At 52.9% G+C, this 22,051-nt stretch overlaps 2 protein-coding genes across 2 annotated transcripts in view; one reads left to right on the forward strand and one right to left on the reverse strand.

Moving 5' to 3' along the window:
- The first annotated feature begins 803 nt into the window (after positions 1-803).
- Positions 804-5,057, forward strand: RASL11B (RAS-like, family 11, member B). Its single transcript, XM_012639914.1, has 4 exons — positions 804-967; positions 1,513-1,569; positions 2,697-2,773; positions 3,564-5,057. Exons 1-4 carry the CDS (start codon positions 829-831, stop codon positions 4,032-4,034), a joined length of 744 nt encoding a protein of 247 aa, XP_012495368.1. The 5' UTR covers positions 804-828; the 3' UTR covers positions 4,035-5,057.
- Positions 5,058-11,264: 6,207 nt separating this feature from the next.
- The window catches only part of LOC105806697 (sec1 family domain-containing protein 2-like), a 41,555-nt gene continuing 30,768 nt past the window's right edge, over positions 11,265-22,051 (reverse strand). The window contains exons 4-5 of the mRNA XM_012639905.1: positions 21,218-21,337; positions 11,265-11,695 (exon numbers count right to left, since the gene is read on the reverse strand). Coding sequence (XP_012495359.1) covers positions 11,603-11,695; positions 21,218-21,337 — 213 coding nt within the window. The 3' untranslated portion in view covers positions 11,265-11,602. The remainder of the gene's footprint in view (positions 11,696-21,217; positions 21,338-22,051) is intronic.

Below are 22,051 nucleotides of genomic sequence, written 5' to 3' on the forward strand. Positions count from 1 at the left end.
TTGATTCGCCTCCGGGTGTGCTGTACATGTGCCCGGCCATGTGTGTGTCCACGTGAGCTTGCTCCCTAGACAAGAGCCAGAGAACGTGGGTCTACAGCACAATGGGTGTTTTTTTCCCCCAAAGTCAAATGTCACATTTGAAGGGGGTGGTGTTGGGGGCTTGGTTGATAATTGTAATTGTATCCAAATCTATGATCCGGATGCCACCCTGGATGCACCCGTCAGTGCCACCTCCCTCCAAATTAAGGAGCCAGGCACGACGCCAGGCAGCAGACCCCGGGGCGCCCCAGCAGGTTCCGCGAGGGTGGGGGATGGGGAGCGAGGCGGCGGCAGAGTGGGCGGTGGGCGGGGGGACCCGGGGTGGGGGCATTTGTCCGGGAACGGCTCTCGGAGACTGGGGCCGCGCCTGCCCCGGGCCGAGCCCTCCCTGGGAGCCGAGGCACCTCCAGCCCCGCAGCCACAGCACCGGCCCCGTGGCCGCGCAGGAGACCCAGCCCGCCGTCCCGCTCCCCGCCTAGCCAGGCCCGGCACCGGCTCCGGGCGCCCCAGGGGACGCTGAGCGCGCGGAGCGGCGCCGGGGGCGGGGCCTCGCGCAGGGCGCCCCGCGATTGGCCGAGGGCGGCGGGGGGCGGGCCCGACCCCGGAGAAAACAGCGCGCGCGCCGCCCGGGTCCAGTCTCAGTCCCCAGCCTGAGCCCCTCCGAGCGGCGCGGCCGGCGCGCGGCGGTGCTTGTCTTTGTTACCGGGATTTTCCTGCCGCGGAGCCCCCGGGTCGGGTCCTCCCGCCCGCACCCCGCCCCCGCGCCGCGCAGCCCCGGCCGGAGCGGCCATGCGCCTCATCCAGAACATGTGCACCATCGCCGAGTACCCCGCCCCGGGCAGCGCCGCCGCCGAGTGCTGCCTGGCCGCCGCGGGCCGCCGCCTGGTCAAGATCGCCGTGGTGGGGGCCAGCGGCGTGGGCAAGACGGGTGAGTGCCCGGCCCCGGGCCGGACGTGGCGACCCCTCCTGGTGATCCGCTGCCCCTCCGGGAGGGACCTTCACCATCGCCGCTGCCACCCCCCGCCTCAACAGATGAGGGACACTGAGACCCAGAATGGCCAGGCGACCGTCTGGGCAGCACGGCACAATGCGATTCAAACTTCGGGGTTTTCGAGACTCTGGCAGTGCCTGGCACGGAGAGGGGAGTTAGCGAACGTAACCCCTCCCGGGGATCTTTAAGGTTAGGAGGACATTTGCCTGCTGGAAGGCTTAGGTGTGGCTCAGCCGGGCTCCGAGCAGGGGGTTAGCCAAATGACCCTTCCAGCTGGACAGAGCCGTAACTCACGGCGCCTTCTAGCCCCCTCCGTTGCGTCTGGAAGGAGGGTCAAGGAGCTGCAGGGTAGGAATTTCACTTGGTGGCCATCTAAGGCTTTCTTTGGGAGAGCGGTTTCCAGGCTGGGGGGTGGGGTGGGGGTGGAAATCACTCTAACTTTCAGGGTTGACCCTCTTTCCTTTCTTTTCTCTGACCTGCAGCACTGGTGGTCCGGTTCCTCACCAAACGGTTCATCGGTGACTACGAAAGAAATGCAGGTGAGGAAATGCATTTGAGGAAAACACTCATCTTGTAGGAGTACTGCTGTTCCCTTTTTTTTTCCCAGTACCTCCCAGGCAGGTTTCCTCAGAGTGACAGTCTGAGCGTCAGGATCTCACCACTTCCAACTCTGAGTGCCCCTCCGAGCTCCCCCCAACCCACAACTGCCATCTGGCCTCATTCCATCCCAAGCCCATTCATCATTTTATCAAGAGCCTCAAAGTATCCCCCTGGTATGTTTTAACTATAGGGACCCCAGTTGGAAGCACCCTTTGTACTCCAGAGCCGCTCCCTTCAAAACACTCCTGCAAAAGTCATAAAAAAAGATGACCAGCTCCTCCCCCCACCCCTCTCCCTCTCTGCTGGCTGCCTTTCAGAGGTGACCTTTTAAAGCAAAGGCCAAAGGAGAGCAGTTGTAAACCTAAAGTTCTCTTTTCTTAACAAAGAAAAATAACTAGATGGTAGAATTTTAGGAGGAGAATTCCTGAATAAATGAGAGGAAAAGTATTTCAATCCCTATGATTAAGCATAGCCACTGGGGAGGCTTAGGGCTTTCTAGCTATGTGCTGTTAGCAAATTGCTTAAATCTGTAGACCATATGAAGTACCTATAGGGGATTATTTGAAATGAGCTGTATAAGATAAGACGTGGTAGCCTTCTGCTTTGATGTAGAGATGATCATTATGTCACATCTTTATTCCAACGGATAATATTGGCGGTGTGTTTACTAACAATATTTGTCTACAAGGCCATTATATTTAATGGCCAAATATAAAGTTATGGTCAAAGAATGATAAAGTACCAAAATAAAACAGAAACCTCATACATTCTAAGAAAATTTGCATCAAGGGAGTGCTCTAAAAATAGAAACTCCCGTCTAAAAATAGACAAGGAAGTTTCCAAAACTTGCAAACTTTGCCCTAGTTTTAATAAATCTACTAACATGGGGTTAAGATTGCAATCGGTTTTTAAAAAAATCTGAAGTAAGCCCATTAAATAGAAATAAACTATAGCTTCTTTTTGTGCATTGGTGTAGGCTACATTTCTTTCCTCTAACTTAAAAAAAATCCACAATGTTTAAAAGTACAATAGGGAAAAACATAACCTTTTTTATTGGTCTTCACAGGTAATCTCTATACCAGACAAGTTCAGATAGAAGGTGAAACCCTGGCTATTCAGGTTCAAGACACTCCAGGTATCCAGGTGAGACGCTCTGAGATGCTGGGCGAAAGGGGACCCTCCATGGCTGTGGAATTGCTCACTTGTTCTCGAAGTCTCTCGTGCTGAAGGAGGAGAGGAATCTGGGGAGTCAAGTCTAGACTTTTAAATGTTGTTTGACACCTCACTCGTATCTGGCTGTCGGTCAATCTTAGCCTGGCTTAACTGGGGAGATTTGGCTAAGGGGCAGAAATCTTCCCTTAGGAGGATTCAACACAGCAGGAAAGACCAAACCAAACACGCTTGGAACTGGCAGTTTCCTTGCTATAGTTAAAAAGGTCAGTTTTTACATATGTGTCTTTGGCATTCAAAACCAAACATCTAGGCACAGTCTCCAAATACTTGGAATCGCTTTTATATTGTGGAAAGTTGCTCTATGGACAAAAGAGCCATGCTAGTGGGTTTCTTTTTTTTTTCCCCTTCCTGAACTGGGCAGTTATCCAGGTTTAAATGCTTCCAGCTCCTATCTTTACTTCCCCAGACTTACTGTCTAGCCAGTTAATTTCCCATTTTGTGCAACTACAAAGTCTCTCTGCGTGGAGTTCTCTGCAGGTCAATTTTCCACTTGAGTGTGGCGAGCTGCACTGTTATTTATTCCAACTCTCTGCAGCTGGATCAACATATTGTCAAGAAAGCCGAAGTGTGTGGGGATATAACTTGTTTATGGCCTGCAACCCAGTATTACTGTGAAGGGCTCTTTTGAAATCGAATCCACCCAAGCCAGGGCTCTGTGGGACTGGCCGCCGTTCACCTTGCCATCGCCTCTCTGTTTCAGGTCCATGAGAACGCCTTGGGCTGCAGCGAACAGCTGAATAGGTGCATTCGCTGGGCAGATGCTGTGGTGATGGTTTTCTCCATCACGGACCACAAGAGCTATGAACTCATTGGCCAGCTTCACCAGCACGTGCAGCAGCTGCACCCGGGCACCCGCCTGCCCGTGGTGGTCGTGGCCAACAAAGCTGACCTGTTGCACGTCAAACAGGTTGACCCTCAGCTCGGACTGCAGCTGGCCAGCATGCTGGGCTGCTTATTCTATGAAGTGTCCGTCAGCGAAAATTACAACGACGTCTACAACGCCTTCCACGTCCTGTGCAAAGCAGTCAGTCACAAACAGCAGCCTAGCAGCACGCCTGAGAAGCGAAGAAGCTCCCTCATTCCCAGGCCCAAGTCACCCAACATGCAGGACCTGAAGAGGAGGTTCAAGCAGGCGCTCTCTGCCAAAGTGAGGACTGTCACCTCCGTCTGAAACAGGCACTCAAGGGGATTTGGTCTCTCCAGGAAGAGGGCCCGAGGTTCTTCCAGTGCAGGAACATTGAATGCTGTCGGTAATTCATGGTTCCAGAAAGGGCTGGAGCAGAAAGGCCAAGAGGGCTTATGGAACCGCTACAGAAAAAGAAGCGTTGTTCCGAGCAGGGGGACGGAACTGACGAGGCTTGAAAGAGCCCACCGAGCCACTCTCTGAATGTGTGAAATGTCCTCTGTGTCTTTTCCTTTGGAGTGGGGAGGGGTATGATTGCTTTGGTTTTTGCTCCTAAATACCTTGTAAATGATGGTCAGTTGTAGTTTCACCAAATATATGCATGTGATTTACGGTGGGATGAAAGAACAGATTAAGTATTCACAGATTTTCTTTTTTCTCCCTTCTTTCTTTTTTCTTTTCCTTTTTGTTCCCCCAAGAGGAAGAGTTGCTTTTCTCAGTATGATTTGAATCTCTGGAACACCGTTCTTATAGAACACCCCTCTAACCTAAAGGATATCCAGATTTCTTGCTTTAAGAATAAGAAGGAAAATGCCCCTCCCCCAAAAAAGGTCAAGTTTATGGGCCACAATATTCTTTATACAGACACTGATGGGCTCGCCTGGTTGGCAGGAAGGTGCCGCTTCCTCCCGACAGGATGGATAATGCTCAGGTGTTGGGTGTGCGTTGGGTGATTTGAACTCAAACTCTTCAACCCCAGGCTTTGACTAATTGTGAGACTGTATAATTTGTTTGTTTTTAACGTGTTGCATCAGGTACAGAAAGAAGTGTGTCCATTGATTTTGGTGTGATTTGTGTAAATGGCTCATGGCTATGACGTTGGGTTGCTTCCTAGGCCTGGCTGAGTTGTGCCCGTGGGTGGCTGAAATACAGAAACACCGTCGTACAGCGAGCGGACAGACAGATGCAGGCGCTACCTGCCAAATCCCCGACACAGATGCACTTTAAGAAGCCACTCATGCTTTGGCTTAAATTGTCATTAATTTATTTTATGTACAATAAATCTCATTTTAAAAGAGCAGATGTCTGACTTGGTCTTTATTGAAACGTTAACCTTCTGCCCTTCAAAAGACACCCAGTATTTGTGTTTATTGGCAAGTTGAGGCAGGCATTATGCCTTCCAGGGGTTTCGTCTCAAGTCTCACAACAATCCAGTGAGGTGTGTTCTATTATCCCCTTTTTACAGATGAGGAAACAGGCTTACAGAACACGTTAAATCACTTGCTGCTTTATATTCAAGAGCAGCGCAGCTGTCCATTTCCTGCATGGTCTTCCAGGTAAACCCCAGACAAATGTCGGGCTCCACACATCTCTCAGCAAAGCCTCGAGGGTATTAATGCTTCTGCACAAGCCGACTGCTGCCTCATACACGTGTTGTTTGGCAAACCTCTGCTTCGGGTGTGCTGCTTTCAAAAGATTCACTTTATTCTCACTGTGGGGGCTTGCAGCCATTGATCTGGGGCTGTTCCAGAGCATGTCCCATGGAGGTTTAGTCACAGTTGTCCACGCTAAAGCTGCCATCTGGGCCTGGAAGACCTTTCACGCAAGCTGAGCAAGCCGCCATCTTTATGAGCAGTCACTCTACATTTAGCTGCGTAGCCCTGTCACAGACCTGACCTCACTGGAGCCCGCGAGGAGGGTGGGGAGGTCCTGACACCCCTGTACAGATGAAGGGAACAGGCTCGGAGTTTTGAGTGGGGGCTTCAAGTTCACACGAAGGACTCGAACCAACGCCTTCTGACCGTGTTCAACATGCTTACTCCTTTCTCACATTTCCTAAGGAAGATCACGGCTGCGTTTGCGGGGCAGGTGGCTGCAGGAAGCAAGCCAAGGTGAACAGCGACCGAGGGCCTGCGGTGGCACCGTGCCGGGCCTTCAAGTCGTTTTCCCCACAGGCCAAACATCCTGACTGCTCGGCAGGGCTTCTGGTGATGCCCCAAAGCTTCCTGGCATGCAGGTAATTTTCTGTCCTTCCAGCCTGGCCTCATCTCTGAGGAGGGTGTGGGTGTCGGGGGCAGGGAGGGAAACGGTGCTACCCTGAAACTAACATCATCTCAGTCCCAGGGCAGTGACAAGCATCTCCAGCTGGATCCTGCTCACTTTCCTTTCTAATCAGCCCATGTGATTGCGTTAACGATGCCCAATGAGTGAGAAGTTAATCTTTATAGACTTACCCGTGGTCTGTTACCCACGTTTTGGGAGTAAAGAAGACAGGAGTTTTCCTCTGCGGGTGGCTTTGTGCTCAAAGGTGCCAGCGGCACCCGCGTCCGTGTGTTACTGGCACACTCCTCCCTTCGTCCTGCCACCTGCTCCCAGTCTGCAGACCTCGTGCGGGCTCTGTCTGCTCTCGCTGAGCTGCGCCCGGTGCCCGCTCCCCTGCTGGCCCCGCCGTCCCCTGCCCTGCGCTGGCCGCAGCCTCTCACACCTCATCCTAGACCACCAGGCTGGAAGGGGTCCCAGAGCCCTAGTCCTCCCAGAGGAATAAAGTGGCTTGTTCGAGGCCACTCTGGGAGAGAGAGGGAGGGGACAGAGAGAGAGAGAGAGACACAGACAAAGACAGAGACAGAGACGTACACGCTCACAGAGACAGCGAGTCCCAGCTGGAAATCACCCAAGCCCCAGTTCTGTCCACCGTCGCAAGCTGACTTGACTATTTATAGATCTGGAATACACACTGTTTTCTTCTCATATGTTTTATTACTTTTGCTCATCTCATCTCTTCATTTAATCCCGGTTTTTGTTTTGTTTTGCTTTTTTGAAAACTTCTGACCTCCAACCATCTGGCACGGGGGAGCAACCCTCTCCCGCCTGGGCCTCCTTTGCCGCCCAGGACGTGTGTGTCTGGGGTACAGGACGGCAGGAAGGGGAAGGGATTAGAATTTATTGAACATTTACAACCTGCCCGATGATGCATTATCTCCTTCAGTGTTTTGAAGACTCCTGTGGCAGAAGTGAACATCACTTCCATTTTAAAGACGAAGAAACTGAGGCTCAGGGAGATGAAATTACCTGCCTAGGGCCACACAGGGAGTAACAATGATTGTGTCTAGTTATTGAAAATCTGTGTGCCAGGCCCCGGAGGTCAGCAGGTGTTTGAAATAACTTAGTTGGCCACAAAGCGGCCACTACAGAAAAGGCAGAGGAAGGCTCAGAGGCATCCACCGGCTGGCCCCCCACCAGGTGGCAGGTCCAGGGCTCCATCCAGGTCTGTCTGCTGCTACCACCTAAGCCCCGGGCGATGGGCACGGCTTCCGGCTCCACCTCGGGCAGCCCTGCCCTGGCCGCACCCCTGCCCTGCTGTCTCCTGTGGGCTCCCCGCCTGTCCCAGCCAGGCCCGGCCGCAGCCACATCTGCTGCTGCCATCAGCCGCCGCGCCCGCTCCGAGCCCCCGACGCCCGGCAGGGAGGGTGGGTCTCGGAAGCCGACCCAGACCCCCTTGGTCGTGCTGTCTGGGTTTCCGGTTTGCTCCCCGCCTCAAATCAAAAACACTCGCAGCCGCCTGGCGGCCCCGGGCTCCCGCATCTACGAGGCGCCGCCTGCCCCCAAGCCCAGGTTTGGGAGCGAGGATGTATTTCCAGTGATCTGGGCTTTGGTGAAAAGTGGGATTTCGACCTTCATCTTACACCCCCAGGGGGAGAAAACAAATGTGTTTTCTGGGCAGATGAACAAGCTTGTGGGCAAATCCTGCCCAGTGAGCAGCTGGTGACTCTGTGATCCTCCTGCCTTTGCTCCAAGGGGCAAGTGCCAACCACCCCGCAGTCTCCGGTAACTCAGCAATTCCCAAAAGGAATTAGAGAGCTCGGCCGGCTGTGAGAAGTGAACTAGGAAAGCTGGTGTTCTCTGCACCAGCTTTAGACCTTTAAAGTCTAAAGAGAGACAGTTCCAGAAAGTTCTTCCTGTCCTCATTACTCTCCTAAATTTGAGAAGAGAATAGGATTAGGGTTATTACAGATGGTGGCAAGATCCCAGCCACCCCGGCCCCATGCTTCCTTCTCAAATGGTCTGCAAACCCTCCATCATCTGGTTTTGTCTTTTTAAATTCCTTTTAAAACAGAGATGGAGTCTCTTGATGTTTCCTCGGGCTGGACAGCAGACATTTGTAATACTGGATTATTTGTTGTTGAGATTCTGTGTCTGGTAACCAGGGTAAAATAAATAATAGCAGCCCTGCAGGGAGCTCGATGGAATTCTCTGTTACTGGGAGCCCATTGTAGTGGAGGGGTGGCCTAAACAGAGCCATTTGCATAGGCCCTGGGCCTCTGGGGATGCTTGGCAGATGCAGCCTGGAGCACTTCCAAACTCTTTGCTGTGCCCGGTACGTTTCTTGGGAAGTGGACTCCAGAAGAGAGTTTACAGAGGCAGAAGTCAATTGCTACAAAGCATTTACACCTCCGTCAATTATGTTTAAAAAGAGTGGGGCCTGTGAGGTGCTTGGCAGAAGGTTTGCATTAGCATGAGCTTGCTTTGGCTCTGGCCCGCCAGAGTTTAGGTGGCAACCGCTCATACCCAGGCCTGAGACAGGGGACACCAGCACGACCACTCAGCTTGGCCTTTTAAGTCACCTTCAGGTGGCTTGACATCTGGTGTGGGAGGGAACCCCTTTGGAATGGGGAAGTTTGGATGAGATCGAAATGGTAAATCAGTGTGTCGATCTCAGATTCCACACAACTACTTTGTGGCAAACGTTAGTGATGGAGAAAGTTCTACTGGAGACATATGGCCCTGTGTGAGCAATCATCAGACTTTGTTACCGACAGTGGTGACTCTTACACGCTCTGAAGGAGCTTACCATGCGCCATGTTCTAAGAGCTTTACATCTGTTAACTCTTAATTTTCTCCAAACCCAATGTGGTGGGTCCTACTTCATGGTCAACTAAGACCAGGAGAAGTGGACTATTATGGGAAAGGGGTGGGATTGGAATCCAGCCATCACATCCGGCTCCAGACACTGCTCCTGACCTCTGGGCCATATTGTCTTGGAAGTATGTTGGACCAAAGTATTATTCCTCTTCCATTTTCTTATCTCCTGGTGCACCCTAGGAGTACCTCCGAATCTTGTCTTCATTTAATATTATTCTCCTGTTGACAGGTTATCATTTTGTAAGTAACTTCCTTGGTGTCCTCAGCATTAAAAACCCTCATGCCTTGGGAGTCCCAGGCTGGCCGCTGTGTTACGGGTGGCTCTATAGCAACCCTCCCATGGGGCAGGTGCCATTGTTCTCTGTATCTTCCAGATGGGGACACTGAGGCTGGGAGAGATCCGCAGTGCTCTGATGGCGGAACTGGGACGCAAGCCCATGGTGCTTTTGCAGTGGGCGGAAACCGACTGGCTTCTCCTCCAGCCCCTCTGGCAGCACCAGAGAGGTTCCAGAAGGCTCTGCTAGATAACGCTCCATTTCCTGAGCCTCCCTCTTTCCCCTTATTTGTTGAAGGCCCTTTGCAGGATTTATATCAAATTTCTATCATGTTCCTGCTTTTTAATCAAAGAGCAGTGCTCTGTCCTGTGCCTCCTGCTTCTTCCAACCAAAGTCTGGTTACCACACACTTCTTCCGGCTCACCTCTTCTCCCAGGCCTCCTACTGCCTGCCCGGCTCAGCTCCTTCCACCAGCCACACAGAGATGGAAAAGACACGACCATAAACCAAACTTGTGACATTTCTCCCACCGCTCAGAGTCTGCCTTTGGCCATATTTAATACAATATTGAGAGCATGTTCAAGACTTAATAACCATTGAATGATACCATTTATAATCAATAACTTCCTCCTTTTACCATTTCAGATTAGAAGATTTCGAATATTCTTTTTTAAAATAAATTAACTTGTAAAAATATAAAGTCACAGAAGTAATACACAAATGCATGTTTGCTATAAAAAAATGGGAACAATACAGAAATGTATTGGGAATGAGACTCCCTCTTTCCTTAGCCTTCCCTTTCATACTCCTACCCAGAGGTAACCAAGTGCTTTGGTTTTTATATTTCCAGGCAGTTTCCTTTGCATGTGGGCATATGGTTTACAACGTCACCTTCAGTAGACACTTGCACAGGGCCTGAGCATGAGGACAGGCACCGGCTGCTCACTCTGAGTGCCACAGAGTCGGGGACATGTCTGCTCATTCGCTGCACCGGCTCAGAACCTAGCAGAGTTCCTGGAATGGGCCAGGTGCCCACTCAGTATTTGGGAATGAATGAATGAATGCAGATTTGAGTCACATAGCAGGTCACTTTTAATTTTTTTATCTTAGAAAAGAGTAATTTCTGCTTTAATTTTATTTTGGATGATTGCCATTTTCTTCCTTATTTAAATTCAAGACTTTCAGATTAGTAGATTGAAAAAAGCAACTGAGGTCCCCTATATCTCAGCACCATGAAAGAATCCATGTTCATGAAAAACATACTTGGGAAAGAAAAAGAATGCCTGCGTCCATAAAAACCCTGCTTTGATTACATCTCAGAGCAATTTCCAACTTCACAGTTTTTTCATAAAATGACAGTATTTTGTAGAGAACTAAAATGCAGAGACATGTGTTTTGCTTTACGTTTTCCTTCACCTGTATAATCCACAATAGAAACTGTTCTTCGGTTTCATCTCTTTATTGTATCTTTTAGAGATGCCAGAAATTCCCAGCAACCATACACCTACAAATACGTGGGTTCTAAGCAGTTCATTTTTTCCCAGGAGTTCTTATATAATTTCACTGGGTGGGTCAAGGTTTTCCTGCTACGGTCAGAAGGAAAATTTAAGCTTACAGAAAAGAAAGCATTATATTTCAACAAAAACTCGAAATCACCAAGTCCACAGGGGTTGCCATTATAACTTAGATGCCTGGGACCAGATATCTTGTACTGGGGCCTTCCTTTGGAGGGGAGCAGACCTTTCATAGGCGAAGATGGCCTTCCGATCCACCTCTGTCCCGCCGCCATTCCGAGCAGCCTGGCAGACCTGGCACTGAGCAAGCTGGGACAATGCAGCCCTTTGTTACGGCGCAATGATTTGCAACACACACAGACACCAGCGCTGCCCCGGCCGCCACCCCGCCCTGCCTTTTCAGAAATGTTCCAGATCAAGAGAGAAACAGAGCCTCAGACCCTATTTGCAATGCTCCCTCCTCAGTCATATCATCTTAAGGAACATCAAACTTTCCTCACACTCATGATTCTAAAGCATGTGTAACCTCTGGAGCAACCTCAAATCAAAAGACTTGTAATCTACCGACACCTGCCAACAGGCTTTTATTTAGAATTAAGGAACTTGCAGGTGCAATGAGGAAAATCACAAAGGGAGGGTTAAGTAAGAATGGAAATTATCCCTAATTAAGCCAGCTGAAAGACAGCTTGATACCTTCAGGGAAATGAAAAAACACTTTTTTTTTTTTTAAGAATCACAGAAATGCAAGTGAAGTACCTTGCTGTGTGGTTATCAAGACGCTTTGGGCAAAATTCAGCCATACCGCAATTAGTGGCGGGGATGCTGGCTTTGGAGGTGCATCTGGAACGCTGCTGGGCGCTCGACTGCTATTTCCAGCTCGGGCGGCGCTTATCTTCCTGGCTGGTGCTCAGATGCCAAGGTCTGGGTGCAGGCGATCAGTCGCAAACAACAGCTCCGGAATGTTAAGTGGCTTCAGCAGCCGTGTGGACAGCACAATTACCTAACGACAGGAGGGGGCAAGCACACCACAGGCAATTAGGGAAGCCAATCCCAGGGTATTGCATGATGAGAAATAAAACGCAACAGATTTCTTGGGGAGGGCACGCACTGGAGTACCGCGAAGCAAAGGCAGCCAGTGGAATGTCACCTGACGCTAGTGTCCTGGAAGCAGGGGTGCACAGTCTGGGAAGGGTGGCCTGCGGGACAGCTGGGCTGTGTCTGCTGAACCTTTGACAACGGGGCCCTGAGAACGGCGGAGCCCAGCCGCTGCCTTGCTGCCGAACTGACCTGCGTCACACTCTCGCTTTGCGATGCAGTAATGTGACCTCAGTATCGAGGATTCTCCCCCTTTCAGGGAGCCCTTTGCTCCTCTGGGGGGCCTGAGAAGGCACACGGAGAGGTGGGCGCTGTTGGTGGCGATGAAGACTGTGTTAGTGTCCTAGTACCACAAAGTGGGCGGCTTAAACAACAGAAACCTCTTGTCTCACGGTTCTGGAGGCTGGAAGTCCACGATCGAGGTGTTGCCAGGGTTGGTTCCTTCTGAGGGCTGTGAGGGACAATCCGTCCCATGCCTCTCTCCCAGCTTCCCTTGTCTTCCCTCTGCCAGCGTCTGTCGCCGTGTCCAAGTCTCCCCGCCTTACCGTACAGACACGGCCATACGGGGTTAGAGTCCACACCAGAGACATCATCTGCAAAGACCTGTTTCCAAATAAGGTCACGTTCACAGGTGTGGGCCGGGTGGGGGTTAGGACTTCGACATCTTTCAAGGGGGACACAGTTCAACCTGTGACAACGATGAGGATGACGCTGATAGCGGCTAATATTTATGAGTTTTATGACGTGCCGGGTTCTGAGGATCGTCTCGTTTCTTATCGATGTAACCCTCATGACGACCTTACGAAATAGGCACATCTATGACTCCTACTTCAAAGACGAAGCAAATAAAGTACAGAAAGCTTAAGCAACTTGTCCCAAGACATGGAGTAAGAGGCCGAGGAATGACTTCCAAGCAGGCAGGCTGGCGCCCGCGTCCCGGCACCTGGCTCCTCCGTCACCGAGGCTCGGGCAGGGCTGCTCTGCCCCCCTAGCGCACATGGGTTTGGGCCCCTCTGGAGTCTCATTGTGACCCTTCCTGCTTCCCACGGTCTGCGTCGTGCTCTGGGACAGATTTCCCCCTGCAGCACCCGGAGATCTTGTTCCCGGGCGGGGCTGGGGTGTGGCGGGCTTGGCAAGGGCCCAGGGAGGTTCCGCACGGGGAGGAGCTGTACAGCCCGCAGACGGGGAGGTGACTATGGGGAACGAAGAGAATGCCACAGCCCACGGCGCCTGGGGAGGGGACCCCAAGGCCAGCGGTGTGACTGCTGCCGGCGCTTCTTTGGCCTGACGCAGGAAGCCCGCACCCCCAAGTTGTCCCGGGAGTAATCGAATGAGTGAATTAACCAACTCCCACTTCAACCAGCTCATCGGCGAAAAACAAAGAGCCCACGTGCCAGTGCAGGGGAAAAGGGGACGGGCCAGAGTCCAGGGAGGAGAGGAGAGAAGGAAGCATTTTCTAATTCTGTTGTTGTTAAAGAAACAACTTTTCAGCAACTTTATGACAAACTTTTCTGTTAAAGAAATTAGTCTTTGGAAACATCTATTTTACTTGTTCTTGGAGAATTGTCTTAAAAAATATATGGTTAATGTCAGCCAACTCGTATTTTTGGCAGGAAAAAAAACCCACTGAAATCTGTATTTCACATTTTTCCCTGAAAGCCGCGTAAGGAGAGCGCGAGAACAGAGGCTGAGTGCTGGCGTCCCCGACGTCTGCGCAGGGCTCAGGCGCCATCCGAATGTGCGGCTCCGGGAGGGTGCTGTTTGTTCCAGATCTTCTGCACCAAACCCAGGAGGTGGCTGAGAATGGAGGGTCTCGGGCCATGAGCAGACGCCGGGGAGACCCCAGCCCCACTGCCGACTGGCCAGATGCCCCCCGGGAAGTGACAGGACCCAGAGCCCCCTTCGCCTCCTCTGTCCAAGAAGGAGGTAACAGCCCCAAGCCGAGGCGCCGCAGCGAGGATGACGCGAGATCGCGTCCGCGCAGCCCCACAAGTGCTCGGCAACGGCGGGCCGCCGTCTGGTTGCGGTTTTGTGACTGGTCATAGACCTTTTGAATCTTATGAAAGCCAAGAACTCTCTAGAAGAATATATATATATTCAGATACACAAGCTTTTGAGTATAGTTTTAGGGGTGGTTCGGGGACTCCTAGGGATTCACAGACCACAGTTAAGAAGAAGCCCTTATTCAGATATTTTAAAATACACACACACAGACATTCTTTGCACACTCTTTGGAAGTCGACTCTTCCGAGGCAGTGGAGGCGAAGGACCCTCTCCTCCCCTGTGCCCCACCAGTGCCCCCCGCGCCGCCAGCCCTGCGGGCCTCGGCTCCAACGCAAAGGTGGTGGTCCCCTCCGGCTGAGGCCAGGGCGGGTCCAGGGTGCTACGTCTTGTCGCAGGTCTGAGGAGCGTGGGGAGAAAAGGCTACGGACGCAGGTGGCATCACACTCCAGAGCAGCAGTGGCCGAGCCCGAGGGGTCCACCACGCTCAGGCGGCAGCACGCCGGGCTTGCGGCACGGCCGACGGACACTGGGGACCCGGCCGCCACCACGACCAGGCTCCGCACGTGCAGACGGGCGGGTGTGTGACGGCGTAGCCTACAGCTTTGTAGGGCCGGACCAGAGGCCGTCTGGGGCCTGCGCTGTGGACGGGTGAAAAGAAACAGACGGAGCAGGCGGCAGCTCCTGAAGTAGGTCGGGGGCCTTCGCCGAGGGGAGAAAGCAGAGCTGAGGCCAAGGATTCTTCTGGAAAGGAGAGTGGCTAAGAAGCGTAGGTTTAGGAGCTTCCAATGTGAGTTGGATCCCAGCCGGGCCACTTGCCAGATGGATGATGCTGAGGCAGTTGCTTAATCGTGCTGAGCCTCAGTTTCCTCATCTGTAAAGTGGGAATAATGGTACCCACCTCCCATGATTGTGATGAGGATCAAGTGGGAACATCTTTGTAAAATATTTAACACAGCGGCAGGTTCCAGAGCGGCTTAAATGGTAGCTGCTCTTGTCCCCTTCGTCATCTCCACCCTCAGCACTCGTGTCCCCTGCCTCACTCCCTCCACGCAACTCACGGCAGACACCGGGCCACCGCAGGGGAGAGCGAGCTGCCAGCGCCAGGCCCCCCGCGAGAATCTGACCGCGTCGCTCCTGGCGACGGGATGAGCCAGCCCTCGCAGAGAGCATTCCAGGACCTGAGAACCCGCCTGCTGCGTAGCCCCTCGTGGCTCCCCTGCCCCACGCCCCACCCCATCGACCCCGCGTCCCAGCCACCCTGAACGACCGGCAGTTTCCCGCCTAGCACTTCCGGACGGACGCTGCTGTGTCCGGAACGCGCATTTCCCCACTGGGCCTAAAGACCTCTCTGTCGTCCTCCAACAACCTGCTCAGGCATCCCCACCTCCAGGCAGCCTCCCGAGACCACCCGTCCCCAGCCTGCGTGTTCCCCAGGCTGCCCGGTCCCCACTGCATTCCCTGTGTCCTTAACCGAGACTCCTTGTTCCGCACACAGTGCCCTAGACACAGCAGGTCTTTGAGTGGGTGAACTAGTGGATGATTCAGTGAACGAAAACAACAAGACATCAAGGAGGCAGGAAGTTTGCATTCAAGGCAGCTCTAGTAAAAGACGGTCAAATAGCTCCGGGTAAATTTGTTTCCTATCAATTAAATGAAAACCCTATTTGTCTAAAGTTCCTGCACTGAAGAGCAAGCAGGACCCGACCGCTGGCATTTCAACATACACATAACTGGGGGCAGTCTTTAAGTATCTTCACATCTCAGGCACCTTTTGGTATTCAGGCTGCTTTTGAGCATTTTCAGAATTTTTTGGCCCATTCAACTAAGGGCATGTCTGCATTATTTGGCTAAAATAGTCCTAAAAATTCCACAACATGGACCCCAAATGGGGGAAAAAAAAAAGACACTCAAAGATGAAAAAGAGAACGCTCAACAGAGGCTGAAATTGCCCTATGAGGTATGAAATTTATACTTTCTAAACACAGTCATGAAACTCGTGATAGTAGGCAAATTAAGCATGAGAGAAGTCCTTTCAGAGAACTGGGCTTTCTCAGGCGACGGTGGACACCGATGAAGCTCCCATGGGTGGTGCAGTCCCATCGGGGAGCATTTGAAGACTCAGCCCATTCATCAACGACGGGCCTCGGGGTCAAAGGGGAAACCTCACATTAAAAAAACATGCTGGCTGGCTGTGAGACGGGGCCACGAGTGCCAAGGGACCGAGTCCCTCCCTCCAGCACCCAGGCCCCCGCACGGGCTCTCTGCTCCAGCTGGGAGAGGGGCTGCCCTGAACTGCACGAGCTGCCCAGCCCTGGGGAGCGACCCAGCCCTCTGGCCTTTCCGCTTCCCGGCCGTCGCTGTAATTTGCAGGGGCCAGCGTCTTCCTGTTCTATTTCTGCTGAGCACGGAGGAAGCAGGGAAGTCCAGGATTTAGATTCCATACCCGCTGATTTCTAACACCGAAAATCAAAAGGAGCAAGGGGTATATTTTTTTCTCCCTTTTTCTTTTAAATTTGGGAGATTTTTTCCAAAAGGAACCCACAGAAGCACCATCGTGCATATTCATCCATGCGATGAGCTGTTTTTTGAGCACATAGCATACTGGAGGCGCTGTCTAACCCCTTGCACACGTGCGGCACATGTACACGCGCGCGCACACACACGGACGCACACACCTGTGTTAAACATAAGAGCTCGTATCATTCACCCAGTGGACAGTGGGTCTGCCTTACTGAACACGTATGAGCCGTCTGACTGCCTCTGCGTTGCCGCAGTCAGCCTGCTGCGCTCATAGGCTCAGAAGAACTGGGAGTGTGAGATTTTAGGTCATCTTTTCACTTTTGTTCTTTCTGGTGTTTTGTTAAAGTCACTCAGCTCCTCTCCCATCAATTTTGGAATAACCTGGGGGCGGCAGGTCTTAGAGCCAGGATTTAGGGATCCCTGAACCCCTAAAGTTGTGTACAAAACAATGTGTGTAAGAGCCTATTTCTGCACCTACTTTTTGAAAATTATGTCCTCGCTAAATATTCAGTTCTGGAAATGTGGACAACGGGCATGTGCCCATCTATGAAAAGCAGTGGTCGGAGTGTCAACTTGCCCACTGGGCCTTCCTCTTTGTCCTGGACGGCCACGCCCTGTGTTTTCCGGGAGGGGCCCTCCCTGTTATTTTCTGCTCACAATCACAGGCTTCTGCTGGCCTCTGGGCTACCATCCAGCTACCAGAGTTCAGCCGGCCGGGGCTGTCTGGCCACGGAGTCCCACACCAGGCATGAGCGCGGAAGGAGGCTGGTGTCGGCCACATGTGCGTCAGGGTGAGGGGAAGCCTGGAAAGTGTCCCACTGGGTGCTCGTGGCTGGTTGGGGTAGGGTGGGGGGAGCTGCCCTCTTGATCCTATTTTCATTGTTAGGAAAGAGGACCTTCTCCAACTGGCCATGTCTCCCAACAGCCACAGGCAGTGAGAGTGGAGAGAACGTGCCCATTTTAGAGTATTGCAGCCTTAAGGGACCAGCAGGTGGGAATGTGGTCTCTGGTTTCCTACGCTTCATGCTATCCTTGCCATTTTTTGTGAAAGAGAGTTCATTTCTGCAGGTGCCTTAAATGGATTCTATTTGATCAGCTTTTCCCTGAATGCTTTGCAAATCTCAGATCCAAAGCCTTCTCCATGAGGAGTCCGTACCACAGAGAAACCTCCTCCTCCTGGCTTTTCCCACCACAGAACCGTCTATCTCTGCTGTCTGCTTACCAGGAGCTGAAGTTTCCACATCTATTGTTAGTCACTACCTGGTAGAACGTAAGTGCCATGAAATCACAATGTGTCTAGCTTGGTCGCTGCTCTTGGTTGCTGCTCCTTAGCACAAAGAACAGTGCTCGGCACAGAGTAGATTCTCAATAAATGCTTGTTGAATAATCAGTTAATCCAGCTTAACAGACACGATTGTAAGTTCCTGTACTTGGGTTCAGAAAGCACCTACATAGAAATAGAGTAGGGAAGATATGGACTCATAGCAACAGATACAAAAGACAAAGTGGTTCAGTCGCCTATAATCTCAGTATCAATCCATAGGTTGGTGTGGTTTGTGTGGTCTTTTCCAGAAAATCGACTTCTCGCTTACGCTGCAGTGATCCAAGTAAAGTTCCTGGTGTTCAGTATCGGACATTCAGTGAACATTCATGAACACCCACTAAGAGGCAGACCCCGATTGAGGTGCTGGGAATACAAGAGTCAAAAAACGCAAGGCCCCGTGGCTGGAAGGGCAGAAGCAACAAGAAGAGTGGCCAGAGCAGAAGCCCCAGAGATGGGGGGTGGGCTCACGCGTGGTCTTGCAGGCTGTGGTGGGGATGAGGAGGAGGCGACCCCAATTTCTCTCTACCGATCAGTCCACACCAAGGTTTGCCTTTCAGTTCCAACGGAGCGCAAGAGAGCGAGACGTGAGGAGAGCCGCCACGATCGTCAGGGGGGCTCAGGTCCCTGTCATAGAGTGGGAGTGGGGTGACTCTAGGAACCAAAGAGATTCAGTTTGGAGAAGAGAGACCTGCGGGGAGGACATGGGAGCCATCTTCATACGTCTGCAGAATTGTTACGCGGAAGAGGGATGAACCGCGTCTGCTTTACAATTCTGTGTGGGCCCCGGAGCCAGAACCAGCACTGCTGAGTGACAGTGCCAAGGAGGCAGATTTGGGTTTCATCTGGAGGAGACATTGGAGCTAGGAGCGAAGCCCTGCGAGACTCAAGCAGGCTGCGGTTGGAGGCGGGGCAGAACCTCATCCAGGGAGATGGCCAAGTACGGCCTGGATGGCAGGGACAGAATGGCGGCACTGGCTGCGTGTTATCGCCGGTTACATCGATGATCGCGTGAGAGCTACTCTCTCGGTCGCCGGACACGTCTCAGATGGTCTGCCTGTTGGGCACAGATCAGGTCGCATGTGTCCTCTAGCAGAAGTCTGAGCGTGAGCCGGTGATGGAGCTAACACGCGTGCACGCTCTCGCAGCAAGGCGTGATGTCCACCGCGCTCTAGAGGCAGGACGCTGCCCTGTCTCCGATCTGCGGCCGGCCGCGGCCAGGGCAGCTGCGAGTCCGTCAAGGTGTAAGACAGGGAGGTCCCCCTCGCAGGTGTCACCCCAGCGAACACCAGGTGATCCACCCCTTTCAAACACCGGGAGACGCAGGGCACTGAGAAAGGACGCCCCCTCTGTTTCCCCTGCTGCCTTCGGGATCGGCCTGGGGCCTGTTAACTCTTCGGGGGAGCTTTTCACACAAAGCACTAGCAGCCGTCAAGGCTGAACCGTGAGCCCCAGATTCTTTGAGAAGTGCTCGCTGCAGCTGACGGAGCACAGGGTCAGACTGCAGCAAAGCCACTGCAGATTCTGTGTCTCTGTTGTCACACCCAGGTCACGCCGCTTTGAAAACGTCTGCATTTTATCTATTAGAGCGGGGATCCGCGTGTCTGTCAGGCTGTTACAATGCATCACTTTTCCGAAGAGCTCAGAATTTGCTTCACCGTTTCGGGGGCATTGAGAAGTGTGCTTTCCGATAAAAAAAAAAAGTCTTGCTCAAAAAGGCAACCGTTCATTAAACAGAACCTTAACACGGCGGACAGAGAGGGTGTTAAATGAGGCAGAATTTACTGATTTATCAGAAATTTCACCAGCTGTGACCACAACAGGTGATAGTAACAGCAGAAATAGTCATAGCCAACGACCGGTCACTCCCCTGCTCAAGAACCCACTGTAGCTCCCAGATACCCAGGTGCCATTCCTCAGCTGGGTGTCTAGAGACCAACAGGAATCTGGTAGTCCAGACACTGCAGCAACACAGACTTCTCCCACCAAGCCAGTGCTCTCGGAGTCGAGGTTCACTGCGCCCCAGCCATGTGCTCAGGCCTGGGAAGCCCCAGCCTTTGTCCCCAAGGAAATCATATCTGTTGAGGGGACTAGGCCAGCAGATACGGAGCAGCCAGGGAGCAGTCCAGGGCTGCACTACCCAGTGTGAGATTTGGATATGAGCAGAGACTCGGGAAGGGCTTGAAGCAGCAGGTAGGACGTCACAGAAGGGAAGGACGGGCCCCGGGGCTGGCTGTGTGGACACGCACAGCAGTGGTAGAGGTGGGAGACAAAGGCGAGAGCACAGCGCAGCGGCCAGGACGGCTGGAATCCCGCTGCCCTCCACCCACCTGATTTCCGGGCAGCGGAGGTGGGCAGTGCCCTGCACTAGCCAGGGTCCCACCTGAAGCACCGCACCTCTGTTTCGCTTGCTGCAAACCACGCGAGCTGCTCAGCTGCACGCAGCGGTGGCACAAAGCTGTGACCTCCCCGCGCTGGGAAGACAACGCCCTCTGAGGGAAGTCTCAAGCAGGTGGGACGAGAGTGGAGGGGAAGGTGTCCCAGCCTCCCTGTCCCGTTTTATGACAGTTCTGAAGCATGTAATAGCAGCTCCTCGGGGACCGCAGGGGGACACACCCAGCTTGACAGGGCAGCCTCCCTGGCTTTTCTCCCTTCACTGCCTTTCTTTTCTGACCCCCTCACTTGCGTTTCCTGGGTCATCTCAGAGCCAGGGTTCTCCTTCCCCTGCTGCCTCATGCCACGAGCCACGAGCCCCCCTGCAGAGCTCTGGGGTGACTGCTCAGAGACGGCTGTGATGACTGGAGCCACCACTGACTGGTGCTAAGCAGCACATCCTCAAACCTCACCTGACTCGAGATTCCCTAATGAGAAATCTCAGGGCTTTTCTCTCCCAGGTCACCTGGCTAAGCAGAGGCAGAGGTAGGATTAGAACTCAGGCCTGGAAGGTTGAAAGGTCTGTGTTCCTAACCACTGGGCCACAGGGCCAGCTTTCTTGTGTGGGGACTGGGCAGCAGGTACAGAGGAGAAAGACACTACCCCGGTCATTGTTTTGACAGCGTCCCTTCCTAAACTCCCCTGGCCCTGCCCTCTAAGGCAGTTGGGAGGTGGTCCTTGGAGTCCTCCTCCGATGATCTGGAGGCTGGAAAGCCATGAAGACTCTGGAGTAATTAAGCCCTGATTGGACACCAGAAAATATGTGCCCTGCAGGAGTCAGGAGCAGGGATAGCAGCACCTGAGCCCTTGGGGCCCAGGGTAGGACAGGACAGTAAAAGGAGAGCACCCCCCATCCCCCACTTGGAAAGAAGTTTGTTTTGCAAAGAACAGAGTTTCCATTTAGGGCTCATTTCCTTGGTGTCATGATGGACCTTACCAAGGTGACCCGTCCTCCACCACTGCGAACAAAGGCACTGCAGGGCGTGTTGGGCGGGGTCTGGCCCTGGGCCAGCCGCAGGGGAGAGAAGGCAGCCAGGATGGGGGGGCAGGCCAGGGGAGGGACACGTGACCCCTGCGTGGAGGGGGCCCTCACCCACCCTTCCCACTGCTGCCCCTGGACTCTTGCTCATGTCACCAGGGACTCAGTACCTGGGTTCCCGGCTTCAGGGACGCCACGAGGTCTTTGACCATTTTGGCTTCGGAGACCGTGACTCCGCCCACCACGAAGAGGATCAGGAACGGGTGGTCGCTGGGATGGGGCCTGCTCACCTGCAAAAGAGAACACGGCCTAGGTGAGGCGGGGTGCAGCCGGGCACCGTCCTCATTGTACTGCCGGGGGACCCAGGGCTGCTGCCCCACAATGCAGGTGAGAGCCCTTAGAGAGGCTGTGAGCCGTCAGCTATCAGATGTGCTAGTGGTTTGTGAACTCGTTGACCAGGAACATGCATGACATTTCACCTCATTACATCCCTTTAAATAAAGATTTTATTAAAAGAGAAGTTAAAGGCGTGGGAGCGACTTATAAAGAAAAGGCGAAGGAACAACTTATTCCTTCCTCATTCTTCTTCAGGTCTCGGCACGAACGTTCCCCCTTCTTTGCTGCACAGCTCTGTCTGTTTCCTTCAAGGCCCGTGGTTATGCCATTTGCTCGTGTGCTTGTCGGCCATCTCTTCTAGCGGAGCACAAACTCCGCGAGACAGGGACCTTGTCTGCGGCTCACTGCTAAATTCCTGACTTACCTAGTGCAATTTCTGGTATACAAGAGGTGCTCAATAAATGTCTGTGCAATTAATGAATAGTTAAAGCTCTTGGGAGGTGGTGGCAGAGAGGTGTGCAAAGATGGAAGAGACCAGGGCCCACTCTGCGGTCGCTTACGGTCTAGTGCACACGTACAGCCCGTAACTTCTTCGAATCGGCCTGGCGGGACTTGCCAGGCGAGGATCCTGCCCTAGGTGTGGGGAGAATTCCTCCTGACTCCTTACG

This window comes from Propithecus coquereli, unplaced genomic scaffold (genome assembly GCF_000956105.1).
Source record: "Propithecus coquereli isolate 6110/MARCELLA unplaced genomic scaffold, Pcoq_1.0 Scaffold143, whole genome shotgun sequence".
Lineage (NCBI taxonomy): Eukaryota > Metazoa > Chordata > Mammalia > Primates > Indriidae > Propithecus > Propithecus coquereli.

Coding starts and splice junctions, on each gene's coding strand:
- RASL11B (XM_012639914.1), top strand. CDS start 829: ATGCGCCTCATCCAGAACATGTGCACCATCGCCGAGTACCCCGCCCCG. Junction 968..1,512: donor CAGCGGCGTGGGCAAGACGG/GTGAGTGCCCGG, acceptor TCTGACCTGCAG/CACTGGTGGTCCGGTTCCTC. Junction 1,570..2,696: donor TGACTACGAAAGAAATGCAG/GTGAGGAAATGC, acceptor TGGTCTTCACAG/GTAATCTCTATACCAGACAA.